Here is a 14,718-nt window from a genome sequence, read left to right on the forward strand (position 1 = left end):
GTGTGCGTGTGTGTGTGTGTGTGCGTGCGTGTGTGTGCACGTGCGTGTGAGTGTGTGTGTGTGTGTGTGTGTGTGTGTGTGTGTGTGCGTGCGTGCCTGTGTGTGCGTGTGTGTGAGTGTGTGTGTGTGTGTGTGTGTGTGTGTGTGTGTGCATGTTTTGAGAGACTGTGCAATGCCAGTGTGTATTTTCATGAGACTCAACATCAGAATTGGAAGTACTGTACTGTAGCGGTTTCAGGGTGGGGGTGTGCTTTGGCCCCTGTTTGTTTGAACTATAGGCATAAATAAAGGAAATAAAATGATAACGGCGAGTGGAATTGTGAAGTATTGTCTACTGTAATGATTCAGTAAATAAACGGCCCAACATCAGTATTACAACATGGCTACTACAGTTGTTTCCATGACCATAATAGTGAAGTTAACTTGAGTTTTGCTTTGAAGTAATATACTGTACATGTATGAATGCGCCAGTAATAAAACCAGCCATTTACAATAATATAATTGATTGATTGAATACTGTATTAGTCATAAATGTACAGTAAGACATTAAAACTAAAAGGATAACACAAAAAAAAATCCTTTGTGGTCTTATGTATTCAATTCATCAGCATAGCGTACAAAATGAACACAATAACACATGTCATCAACAAATACAAACACTATGGGTGGGCACTACAGGCGGAAAAGGGTAGTGGTGTTGATATGTGGCTTTAGATTGAGTGAGGAGGGCACTTGCTTTTTGTATAATTTGCAATTTGTAAGATATTCAATCCAATCCAGTTCCAGTGTCTGAAAAAGTGGTGAGAGCTTGCACATTCATAAAATATCATCATGGGGGCATCAGTAGTAATAGTGTGTGGATATCCACTTCTCCTGAATTAATCAGTGGCGGACTGGCCATTTGGCATATGCGGGCATAAAACAGTGAACCCCCCCCCCCCCCCCCGTTGACAAAACGGTCCGGGGGGTGGTGGACCGGTTCGGACCAAAATGCCAGGGCTGAATTTTGGTCCCAGTCCGCCCCTGTGTGTGTGTGTGTGTGTGTGTGTGTGTGTGTGTGTGTGTGTGTGTGTGTGTGTGTGTGTGTGTGTGTGTGTGTGTGTGTGCGCCACATGCTCGTGTGTGTATGAGAGGGAGAGGCGGGAACAAGCTAGAGACAGAAGGGGAGAGTCCCATGGTTTCTCATTACCCTGAATCCTCAGTGACTCCTCCCATGTTGGAGTTTACAGGGACAGAGGAAACTGTAGACACACCAGGTATGATAGGAAATGTTAGTATTTTGATATACAGTCGACCATTTTGACACGACAACAACACGGCGAACTGAACACACATTTTGTGACATCGGATCAAAGTTTACAGACTAATGTAGGGTAAGTGTTTTGAACAATATGCTACAGCAAATATCTCTAGTCTTGTGTTATACAAGTTAAGAATCAACCACAGGTTTACAGACGTAAAGAAGTGGGTGAAATGTGTTTTATTGTGTTGTTATATAGTTGATTGCAGTGTATTCATATGACTAGAACAACTTCATGACAGTTTAACATACAAAGGTTCACTTCTTACTTAATAGCTACGTTCTCTCCCTCTCCCTCTCTCTCTCTCTCTCTCTCTCCCTCTCCCTCTCTCTCTCTCTCTCTCTCTCTCTCTCTCTCTCTCTCTCTCTCTCTCTCTCTCTCTCTCATGATGTCACCACTAACTCATATGGAAGACATATACATTAGCAGTGGTGGAAAGTAACTAAGTACATGTACTCCAAGTACTGTACTTAAGGATTTGTACTTTACTTGAGCATTTCCAATTTCCAATACTTTTCATTCTACTCCACTCTCAGTGGCAAATATTGTACTTTTACTCCACTACAATTATTTGAAAAATGTAGTTACCAGTTACTGTGCAGATATACATTATCACATTATAAAACATAGTCCTGTTTTATAACTAGGCTATTTGCATATAGCCGATCGACAAGCTCACAACACGTTGCATCGTGATGCGTTGTGAGCTTGTAGATCTGCAATTTTCAAACATTTCAGTACTTTTACTTTTGGTATGGATACTTAAGCAAAACATTTGAGTAATTTTCCCACCACTGTACATTAGTAATTTAAACTAAGCTATAAGTTACACAACAGAATGTCAGTTACAGTTAGATAAACTATGCTATAAGTTACACAACACAATATCTGTCAGAGTTAAATAGCCTCTATGATATACGTTAGAAGTGTGACATTTGCCACAGTGTGAGTCACTCAACAAGAGTGTCCTCTGCAGTTTTACAGTAAACCATGTCCACAGTTGGTTGTGTGTTTTGTGTGCATACCCCTCCCTCTCCCTAGGTCCCACCTCCCTCCCTCCCTTCTCTCTCTCTCTCTCTCTCTCTCTCTCTCTCTCTCTCTCTCTCTCTCTCTCTCTCTCTCTCTCTGTGTCTGTCTGTCCCTAGGTCCCTCCTCTCTCCCTCTCTCTCCGTCTACTCTCCTCTGCAGTTTTACAATAAATCACGTGACCACAGCAGAGGAAGTCAGTTGTGTGCTGTGTGCTCCTTGAACTCCTCCCTCTCCCTAGGTCTCTCCCTCCCTCCCTCCCTCCCTCTCTCTCTCCCTCTGTTGTTTATTAGTCACGTAGGTGTGGTGCAGTGATGTTTGTGTTGTATGAAGCAACACAATTCTGCTGGCCCCAGAACGTTTAACTACTATAATGTTGACCCCTGTTTACTGCTTAATATTGCAATCTCGAATATGTAAACAAATGGATGTTAGACTGTTTGCTCTGTACCTGTCAGTTCCTTTGTGAACTGGGCTGAACCACCAGCACTGTTACACTTCCCAAAAAATATAATAGTTTTAGTTTTTTAACTTTAAAAAATGTTAATATTATTAACCCACTGAGCCATAGTCGTCTATTAGACCTCCGTCTAAAACGGTGTATTATTGACGTCATTTCAACGTCTATAATATAGACGATCTACTAAATAGACGCTTAAAAAACAGCTAATCAACGTCTAGGCTAAGCCTAGACCGCTAAAAAACTTTCACCAGTAGACCAATTATAACCCCGTTTTAGCCTACCCCTTAGACGTATTTTAGACGTCTAATAGCCCGAAAAATGCTCAGTGGGAATGTCACGGTCCGCTCCTCGGGCCGTGGACTTTGATGTTATTATTTAGACCGCCATTGCCCTTATATGGTCGTGGACACTTTAGGCATGTTCTGTAGGCCTGTCACGGTCCGCTCCTCGGGCCGCGGACTCTGTCTTTGTTATTTAGATCTTCCTGCCCTTATAAGGTTGTGGACTTATTAGGATTTATGTTGTATCATTCCTATTGTGTTCTGTTGCTCTGTTTTTGCCATGCTGTTCTGTACCTTTATTTTGTAGTCTTGTTTCCTGTTGTGCTTAGTTACTGTTACCTGTCTTGTCTCACCTCCCTGTTGATTAGTCATGTTCTCCTCCTGTGTCCTCCTAGTCCCTCAGCCTATCCGAGTGTTGATTGTCTGTTGAGTTCACCTGTGTCTTATTATTTCCCTGTCTATTTAAACCCTGTGTTTACACCATGACCTTGCTTGTTCATTATCTCATGTTGTGTGTGGTTAGATCTTGAGTTCAGTTCCTTGTTTATTTTCCTGTCTTTAGTTAATAAATACTTTGAACCGTTCACTTCAGCCTCCGTCTCTCTCCTGCACTTGGGTCCTACACTCCGTCCCGACTCGAACCGTGACAATTAAAAATAGTGACACTTGGTGTGTTAGGGTAATTTTTGACCCGTATACCATAGAAGGTAAAAAGTCATTTATTTTTCATAAACTTTATTTTACTCCTGATAGCAAATGCTAATTGAGGACAAGTCTCTCTCACACTCAAACATGTAAACACTGAATATTGACAATTTGGGGGGAATTGAGCCACACTTCTCTGTCGCGTCACTTTTTTTATAGAGACCATCAGAATTAATTAAAATGATGATAAATAATTTTGTTGCGTTAAAATGGCTATTTCTGACACACACACACACACACACACACACACACACACACACACACACACACACACACACACACACACACACACACACACACACACACACACACTGCGTTAAAATGGCTATTTCTGAGGATATCATGAAGCCTCGTTCCAATAAAGAAATGTAAGGGTACTTTTTACATAATTAAACGGGTCAACAATGACCCTAACACAATGGAAGGGTTAATGGATTGAAATTCACTGGTTAATGGACTTGAAATTCACTGGTTGATGGACTTGGAATTCACTGGTTGATGGACTTGGAATTCACTGGTTGATGGACTTGGAATTCACTGGTTGATTAATCTCTCAAGAACAGATCCATCGCTGGGCTTGAATCTGTCGGTAGCCGTGTTGAAAACCCGTGCGCTTTGGCTACAAGTGGGCGTGCTATCAGATCAGGAAGCAGGCCGCGCTTTACGCAATCAAATGTAGTGGGCAGGATTTACACGTGTGCCATTCGTTCCCCACTAGAAACAAACCTAAACTCATTTAACAATAGCTTCCTCGAAGCCGACAAAACCACGGAAAGTTAGTAACATTTTACTCTTTCATCATAGAAACAAGTGGGCTTATAACCAAAACGATCCATGTTCTTTGGGAGAAGTGGTGTTAGTGTTCCGTGGAGAAATATTGTTAGTGGGAATGAAAACACACGTGCGTGCGTGCGTCAGTTTGTGACATGCAGCTAAGTGTGCTGAGGACAAGTCTCTCATGACAAGGACATTGAGGACAAGTCTCTCTCACTCTCAAACATGTAAACACTGGATATTGACAATTTGGGGGGAATTGAGCCACACTTCTCTGCCGCGTCATTTCGAACCCTAACACCACAAGGCAGGTCCCTCTCCTCATAGAATCATTCTTGTGTGTCTTGTTGGACTTCTTGTGTGTTTTCTCTAAGGCCAGTTGGCCTCACTGTGGTCAGGATGTGTCTCTGCTTTATATCTCTGACAGTAAAGACATTCAGGATGTGTCTTTGCTTCATATCTCTGACAGTAAAGACATTCAGGATGTCTCTGCTTCATATCTCTGACAGTAAAAACATTCAGGGCCGGCCAGGTGGCCATAGCTGAATGTGTAGAGATACTCTTTGCATTTGTCAATATATTCATGGTTTAGGAACAGAGAGCGACATCACGACCCCTCATGCATTAGGACATGCTAATGCGTGATGGGGCCATGATTTTTCCATTACTTTTTTTGTTTATTTTTAATATGTTTGTAATGTTTTTTTTACTTGACAATCAAACGGATTATATGCATTTGGCTATGACAGTTTACCTCAAATTATATTAAAATAAGATCTCTACATATAGAATCATGGGCCTTGTATTGAGACGTATGTTATGGCCAGATTGTTGCTCTGTGTGTGCAGGGTGGTCAGGGTAGGTGTTTGACTCTCTGCCCTGGCCAGGAACAGACCCATAAGGGTCCATTTGGTTCCATGAGAGTGTAACAGGAACCAAATAGACCCTTTGGGTCTCTAACTCTGAGAGTGTAAATGGAACCAAATGGACCCTTTGGGTCTAACTCTGAGAGTGTACAAATGGAACCAAATGGACCCTTTGGGTCTGTAACTCTGAGAGTGTACAAATGGAACCAAATGGACCCTTACAGGTCTGTAACCTGTACTGTTAGATGTTGTGATGTTAAAATGAAAATAAAAATAGCCCTCGGCAGATTAGTCTGTCCCGCTCCGTTGTGATTGGATTTCGCTCAGGAAAAATTTTTGGCCCCATATTTGCAGTATGCAAATATGGGGCGAGTTTTTCACCAGTGAGGCGAGCGGGGTGGTGAGGCGAGCGGGCACGGTCCCGTGAAACTTTCGCGCACGTGCTCGTTTGTGCACGAGCGCGCGGGTGGCAAGAGCTGGATTGTGGTGAGCTTTTGTTTTCACCGCATCGCGCAGGAGGACAAAACAACAATGATCGCGGTGCGATCACCGCTGATCGACACGGTAACGCCCACGTGAACCGCTTGCCGTGTGTTACGACCTTAAGGGAGCGGATTCGAATTAAGTCTTTCTCTCCCTGTCTCTCTCAAGTGCATGCTAGTACTCTGTACTAGCATGAAGTACTGTGTGTGTGTGTGTGTGTGTGTGTGTGTGTGTGTGTGTGTGTGTGTGTGTGTGTGTGTGTGTGTGTGTGTGTGTGTGTGTGTGTGTGTGTGTGTGTGTGTGTTCGTAGTAAGTGTGTAAAGGACTCACATGCTCACAGTTGTGCACACGCATCCAGTATTTCCTGTTTTCTGATCTATTTCATTGAGTGTAACCCTGACAGGTTTAATAAAGACCTAAAGATGAGTGAGTGTTTTCTGATCTATTTCATTGATGTAACCCTGACAGGTTTAATAAAGACCTAAAGATGAGTGAGCGTGTGGAGAGAGAGGAGGAGGGACCTGACAAACATCACATCCACAGACCAGAGTCTCCAGCAGACTATGTGTCTATGAAGAGTGACTGGTCTAAAGAAAGAGTTCCTGACTTCAGTAATGAACCTGGACCTCCACACGCACAGTATGTCAATCCTCCTATACAATATACACTATAAGACTATACAATATACACTATAACACTATACAATATACAGACTATAACACTATACAATATACACTATACAATATACACACTATAACACTATACAATATACACACTATAACACTATACAATATAAAGACTATAACACTATATGTTTTACTATATTGTATTTATAGTACATTTTAGTGGTGATATTATTTCATTCATTTTTGTTCTGTTTTCATGTAACTGCAATATTGTGAGGGGAAACCCAAATATTTCACTGTCTATACTTGTTGGGACATGACAATAAAGAATCTTGAATGGACAGTTTTATTCACATGATAATCAAAGAATAATTTGTATGATTCCAGAAGTCTTTACCACAGACCAGAGTCTCCAACACCCAGCTGTATGTCCATGAAGAGTGACTGGTCTAAAGGAATGCCTCCTGACTTCAGTAATGAACCTGGACCTCCAGATACAGCGTATGTGAATCCTCCTATACAATATACACACTATACAATATACACACTATAACACTATACAATACACACTATACAATATATACACTATACAATATATACTACACCAGGGGTTCTCAAACTTTTTTGGCCCAGGTACCGCTTGGAGGGGAGACATTTTTCCAGGTACCCCCTCATCCTCGCAGCACCGATAAGCATATACTTACAACCACATGTGTACATTTAGATGCCATTGGAAATATTTGTATTAAAAAAAAATTCAATCAAAATCTTTCAGACCCATTCATAGTCATTAACAGAAACCACTACTACTATATGAATCATGTGCCAATAGTCCCCACTGAGCCATAGTCGGCTATTAGACCTCCGTCTAAAACCGGGTTATTATTGGTCTAACAGTGAAAGTTATTTAGCGGTCTAGGCTTAGCCTAGACGTTGATTAGCTGTTTTTTAAGCGTCTGTATATAGACGTCTATATTATAGACGTCATTTCAACGGCTATAATATAGACGGTCTATAAATAGATGCTTAAAAAACAGCTAATCAACGTCCAGGCTAAGCCTAAACCGCTAAGAAACTTTCACTGTTAGACCAATTATAACCCCGTTTTAGCCTAGCCTTTAGACATATTTTAGACGTCTAATAGTCCGAAAAATGCTCAGTGGGTAATTTTATTCAAATTGCTTTTGTGCAAAACCTGACTGCACACTTTTCAAGTAACTGATCTTAATGGTTTAGACTTCAGAAAATGAACGCTTCTATAGTCCTAAACATGTAAAATGACCAGTCTAAACGTGACTTTTAGTAGGTGCTTCAATTTTAAAATAATAAACTTATTGTTAGGGATGTTCGATATTGACTTTTTTGCCAATATCCGATATTCCGATATTGTCCAACTCTTAATTTCTCTTAAACAACATCACATATCTAATCAAATAAAATAGCTATACAATCAATGTAATATCTAATAAATATCTAATACATCTAATATGTATACAGTGATGTTGTTAGGTTTTCAATTAAATGAGTCCCGGGACTCACTGGTTGTCATTTGAATTAGCCTGGCGTAGACAGACTGTATCACTGCGTGGATATGAGTCTGGTGCTTCCATGAGGACGTTTTTTTTCCCAAGGGGCGGGATCAAAACAATGGCCCTCGACGCAATTGGTTAGACCTACAACCAACTACCAATTACAGTCTCCCATAATCGAATACTGGGCCCTGATTGGTCACACACGTCTTCTGGAGCAGGAAATGGATTCTCTATGGAGCGGTGCCAGACCCAAATCGCAGAGTGCAATTTTTTTTTGCACTCGCAGATTCGTTCGGTCCCAGGCTACATTTGAATGAGTCCTGCTAATCTTAGATTATATGTTGGCCTGTTTTACAGTGCAGAAGGATAATTGCTTTGATGCCTATAACATCAACGAGCGTCAGCTGGACACAGACACACCTGCCCTCTGCAGTGCTCTAATTTGAAAATGACTGGAGTCTGTCTCATTTCTCTGCAAAAGCCCTTGAATATGATGGAATATGATTAAGGATTACTGGGATTATGGTAAATTTCATATCACACACGCCATACAGTTAGAACTTGTGCAACTTTCACTAGCCCCCCCCCCCCCCCATGACATGAGTATGAAACGTTTTGTTTTATTATTATATTGTTGACTATGCCGCATCTCCATGGATGTCCTGACTCCCAAGTAGAAGATGGACGTCACGTCACCAGCACAGGACTGTCTACATGGTGGGATGGAATGTTGAAAAAAATATGATGCACCCGCGCGCGCACACACACACACACACACACACACGTTTAGTGTTACTATGCTAATTTATACATGATATATTTAGTTTGCTAAAAGATACAATCAAATCAATACAGAACACAATACAACAGCAGCAAAGACTGATAGTTTCACCTTGCTGGCGCAACAGAGACACGGTGATGATGGGACTGTTTACATCCTGGTAGATACAAGCAGGATGTTCCGTTTTGAACTGCCTCAAATCATGAACACAGCATGCAATTTCCGTGAAATTGTCCACGCACATTCCCACTATGCCGAGGAAGAAATGACTCTTGATTTTTTTCAAATCAGCCTCATGGTGGCGCTATATCAGGCCGATTTGTGTTTTTACCTATACAGTAACTGCACCAATCTGTGTAAAACTTTGTATGCGCATTCCCTAGAGGCCAAGGAAAAACCTTTGCCTTGCATTTTTCACATCTGCAAATCAGTACACATGATCTCTATAGTCATGTGATCCTGATTGCCTAACATTGTCAAATCATGAACGTTGCCCTATTATAGCGCCACCAGGAGGCAGATTGTTGCACATTTTTGGATATTACTTTCAGATTTTATCCAAATTTCACGGTACTCGGTACACATGATCTCTATAGTCAAGTGATCAAGACGGATCTGTTCGATTTTTCATATTCCATCCTGATTAGCTAAGATTGACATTAAAGTTTGCAGGAGTGGCCCGTTTGGAAAAAAATGACGCAAATCATGAAGTGATCAAGAAGGATCAGTCCGATCCCTCCGATTTTTTACAAAATCCAGCCTGATTGGCGCATTCCGAACGTTGCTGGCCCACACTAACCTACCTGACCTGGCGGAGACCTGTGCTCCAAGGAGCACTTTTTCTAGTATTTTATTTGTATTTCCAGCGAGGATTCCAGACGATTTTTGCAAAACATATTTTTTGACAGTAAATAATCATTAAACAAAACGTGTCTTTCATATTTTTCATATTCCATCCTGATTATAGCGCCACCAGGAGGCCATTTTTTGCAAAACAGATTTTGTCCAGAAATCAAGCAAATCGGTTCTCTATGGTCATTAAACAAAACGGAGCTTTCAGATTTTTCTTTATAGCGCCACCAGGAGGCCGACTTATATAAAACACATTTTGTGATATTACTGTGATATTTTATCCAAATGTCACGCAAATCGGTACACATGATCTCTATAGTCATGTGATCAAGATGGATCTGTTGATTATTCATATTCTATCCTGATTGCCGAATTCAGAAAATTGCTGGCACACAATAACCTACCTGACCTAGCGGAGACCTGTGGACCGAGGAGCACACTCTTTTTTGGGAGCTTTTGGAGACGCGTGAACTGTGATACATGGAACAATATGAGCATGCGTGTGATCGTGTGTGAGACGCAGACTTCACCATCGGCCGTGATGGAGAGCGGGAGTGGTATCACAGTGCGGCGACTAGAGGGGGCCAACGGCGAAGGCCCACCCCGGGGTGGCCCGTGTCCGTCGCTCCCTTATGGGACACTGGCCACCCGGTTCGCCACATATCCGGGCTGGGAAAAGTTGCCGTTTAGTTCGGGAGAAGTATATTCATTTCATTCAGCATATCAAGTCTTTAAAACATTCTCTGCCAGGTATTCATCAATTAATTCATCCACCACTGCCAGTGTATTTACCTTATTTTGAAGATCCATGGAGAGCCACGGAAGCCACGATGTGGACACGGATGTAAACTGTCTGGGGGGAGGGTCTCGCCAAGAGAAAAAAAAATGTTTTACCGCGATCGTCTATTTTGTTGTTATCGGCAGTTGAATATGGCTTGTTTTCACCAAAAAAAGCTGAACGGCTCAGACAGATTTGAACCTAAAACACATATGAAGGTGTCATGTGTTTCCAGAGAGGTAACACCCCAAAAACACAACATGAAGAATTTGAACTGACCTTTTAATTGATAATAATTGTATAAATACTGCATGTTTATGATTCCAGACGTGTTCACCACAGACCAGAGTATCCAACACCCAGCTCTATGAAAAGTGACCAGTCTATGAGTATACCTCATAACTTCAGAAATGAACCTGAGCCATTTTTATCTTTAATAACTGTGTAACCGTATAAACATTTGTATGGTTCCAGAATACTTCGCCACAGACCAGAGTCCCCAACAGCCAGCTGTGTGTCTATGAAGAGTGACTGGTCTAAAGGAATGGTTCCTGACTTCAGTAATGAACTTGAACCTCCACACTCAAAGTATGTGAATCCTTCTGTACAATATACACACTATAACACTATACAATATACACACTTTACAATACACACACTATAACACTACACAATATACACACTATAACACTATACAATATACACTATAACACTATACAATATACACACTATAAAACTATACAATATATACACTATAAAACTATACAATATACTGTACACAACACTAACACACAACAATGTGATCTCATGCAAAGTTATGTGCACATTTTGCCATTTTTATCTTTAATAACTGTATAACTGTATAAACATTTGTATGGTTCCAGAAGTCTTCACCACAGACCAGAGTCCCCAACAGCCAGCTGTGTGTCTATGAAGAGTGACTGGTCTAAAGGAATGGTTCCTGACTTCAGTAATGAACTTGAACCTCCACACTCAAAGTATGTGAATCCTTCTATACAATATACACACTATAACAATTTACACAACACTAGAACATGACAAAGTGATCTCATGCTAAGTTACAAATTATGAAAAAAAGAAAAGAAAAAGACAGAGTCTAATAACAGTGTGTCCTGTCCAATGTTTATCTATAGATTATACGTTACTATGTGTGCAGTAGAGTGTAGCACGGGTCCCCCCGGAACCGAGAACCGAGTCCCGAATTTTTATACTCCATCCTGATTGGTCAATTCTGAACATTGCTGGCCCACAATAACCTACCTGACCTGGCGGAGACCATTGTATAAATACTTTACTGCATGTTTATGATTCCAGAAGTGTTCACCACAGACCAGAGTCTCCAACACCCAGCTGTCTGTCTATGAAGAGTGACACGTCTAAATATCATCCTCCTGACTTCAGTAATGAACCTGGACCTCCAGACTCAAAGTATGTGAATCCTTCTATACAATATACACACTATAACACTATACACTATACCACTATACAATATACACACTATACCACTATACAATATACACACTATAACACTATACACTATACCACTATACAATATACACACTATACCACTATACAATATACACACTATAACACTATACACTATACCACTATACAATATACACACTATACCACTATACAATATACACACTATACCACTATACAATATACACACTATAACACTATACACTATACCACTATACAATATACACACTATAACACTATACAATATACACACTATAACACTATACAATATACACACTATAACAATATACAACACTAGAACATGACAAGTTATCTCATGCTAAGTTACAAATTATGAAAAAAAGAAAAGAAAAAGACACAGAGTCTAATAACAGTGTGTCCTGTCCAATGTTTATCTATAGATTATACGTTACTATGTGTGCAGTAGAGGGTAGCACGGGTCCCCCCGGAACCGAGTCCCGAATTTTCATACTCCATCCTGATTGGCCAATTCTGAACATTGCTGGCCCACAATAACTTACCTGACCTGGCGGAGACCTGAGCTCCGAGGAGCACTTTTTCTAGTTTCTTTCTGTTGTGGGAGTGTTTTGGAGCGTGAACTGTGATACATGGAACAATATGAGCGTGCGTGCGAGGGTGCGTGAGACGCAGACTTGACCATAGGCTGTGATTCATGATCTGTGTGTTTGATTAATGTCACGGTCCGCTCCTCGGACCGTGGACTGTGACTTTATTATTTAGCCTGTGTCTGACCGTATATCATAGATATTCAACTGGCGGCCCGCGGGCCACGTGCGGCCCGCGAGGAGCTTCCTTGTGGCCCCTGGCCATATTTTTTTTTTAAATTTTCATAATTATTATTTATTTTAACTTTGATTTATGTTATCAAAGTTAAAACAGTACAAATTATGTATCCTTCATTAGTTCTTGAAAGGCCATCTTTCATTGGAACTTAACTTAGAACCTTAAATAGAACCGAATTAGACCGAATTAGACCCGAAAAAAGGTTGATTTATATTGGTCAAATAGAACCGAATTAGACCCGAATTAGACCGAATTAGACCCGAATTAGACCCGAAAAATTTCGCGCGCGCACGCGCGCAAATTGTGTGCGCATTTGCGCTGTGTGGCCCCCGACTCCAAGTTATTTTACAGTTGTGGCCCCCTGCCTAATCTAGTTGAATACCCCTGCCGTATATGGTATTGGACCCTATTGGCCACTCTTCCTGTTGTATTGTTCCCTGTTCTCCTTGTACCCTTATTCTGTAGTGTTGTCTTGGTGTTTCCTGTCTGCCCTAGTTGTGGCTTCCTGTCTTGTCTCACCAGTATGTCTTTGCAATTGTAGTTCACCTGTGTCTTGTTCTGTTACAGCCAATCATGTGTTAATTGTCCTTTGTTCTCACCTGTGCCTAGTTAGTCCCTGTCTATGTATATGCCCCTCTGTTTCCAGTCTGTGTTGGTTCATTATTGTTGTCACAGTGTTCTGTTGGTTACCTGGCCTTGCCTTGTTTTCCCTGTTTAGTTAATAAAACCCCTGCATCTGATCCGTTCTGTCTCTGCGTCACTGTCTGCGCTTGGGTCCTACAACTCCCTGCCTCGCACCGTGACAATTAATGCTTAGTATTTATGTGTGATTCAGTTAGATAAAGGGGCTAAACTTAACTGCAACTTATGAGCTTTACCTATGTTTGTGTCTGCTGTTTATTTATTTAAGTATATTCATTGCATTCAGCATATCAATTTTATTTTTAAGAAGATCATTTGCAATCCTTGAATTTTAGTAATTGTCAATATCAAATATCTGACCGTTACAAGTTAGTCATAGCTTCATTTGATTGGCTCAGCGACAGATTTGAACCTAAAACACAGATGAGGCATCACCCCAACAACACAATGTAAAGAATGTGAACTGACCTTTTCATTGATACTAATTGTATGAATACTTTACTGCATGTTTATGATTCCAGAAGTGTTCACCACAGACCAGAGTCTCCAACACCCAGCTGTCTGTCTATGAAGAGTGATACGTCTAAATATCATCCTCCTGACTTCAGTAATGAACCTGGACCTCCAGACTCAAAGTATGTGAATCCTTCTGTACAATAAACACACTATAACACTATACAATATACACACTATAACAATATACAATACTAGAACATGACAAAGTTATCTCATGCTAAGTTACAAATTATGAAAAAAAGAAAAGAAAAAAACACAGAGTGTAATAACAGTGTGTCCTGTCCAATGTTTATCTATAGATTATACGTTACTATGTGTGCAGTAGAGGGTAGCACGGGTCCCCCCGGAAACGAGTCCCGAATTTTCATACTCCATCCTGATTGGCCAATTCTGAACATTGCTGGCCCACAATAACCTACCTGACCTGGCGGAGACCTGTGCTCCGAGGAGCACTTTTTCTAGTTTCTTTCTGTTTTGGGAGTGTTTTGGAGCCTGAACTGTGATACATGGAACAATATGAGCGTGCGTGTGAGGGTGCGTGAGACGCAGACTTGACCATAGGCTGTGATTCATGATCTGTGTGTTTGATTAATGCTTTGTATTTATGTGTGATTCAGTTAGATAAAGGGGTTAAACTTAACTGCAACTTATGAGCTTTACCTATGTTTGTGTCTGCTGTTTATTTATTTAAGTCTATTCATTGCATTCAGCATATCAATTTTATTTTTAAGAAGATCATTTGCGATCCTTGAATTTTAGTAATTGTCAATATCAAATATCTGACC

At 40.8% G+C, this 14,718-nt stretch overlaps 1 protein-coding gene across 9 annotated transcripts in view; it reads left to right on the plus strand.

Annotated features, from left to right (window-relative positions):
• Window positions 1–1,234: 1,234 nt before the first annotated feature.
• LOC311053968 (protein NLRC3-like) overlaps window positions 1,235–14,718 on the plus strand; it is a 33,815-nt gene continuing 20,331 nt past the window's right edge. For 3 of the 9 annotated variants that reach the window (XM_084069792.1, XM_084069793.1, XM_084069800.1), the window contains exons 1-7: window positions 1,235–1,373; window positions 6,368–6,538; window positions 6,913–7,026; window positions 10,943–11,056; window positions 11,353–11,466; window positions 11,804–11,917; window positions 13,939–14,052. In XM_084069792.1, coding sequence (XP_083925918.1) covers window positions 6,387–6,538; window positions 6,913–7,026; window positions 10,943–11,056; window positions 11,353–11,466; window positions 11,804–11,917; window positions 13,939–14,052 — 722 coding nt within the window. In that variant the 5' untranslated portion in view covers window positions 1,235–1,373; window positions 6,368–6,386. The remainder of the gene's footprint in view (window positions 1,374–6,367; window positions 6,539–6,912; window positions 7,027–10,942; window positions 11,057–11,352; window positions 11,467–11,803; window positions 11,918–13,938; window positions 14,053–14,718) is intronic. The other 6 variants (XM_084069794.1, XM_084069795.1, XM_084069796.1 and 3 more) reach the window with 6 other exon arrangements.

This window comes from Gymnoscopelus microlampas (genome assembly GCF_963454915.1).
Source record: "Gymnoscopelus microlampas genome assembly, chromosome: 10".
In the NCBI taxonomy this organism is placed as follows: Eukaryota; Metazoa; Chordata; class Actinopteri; order Myctophiformes; family Myctophidae; genus Gymnoscopelus; species Gymnoscopelus microlampas.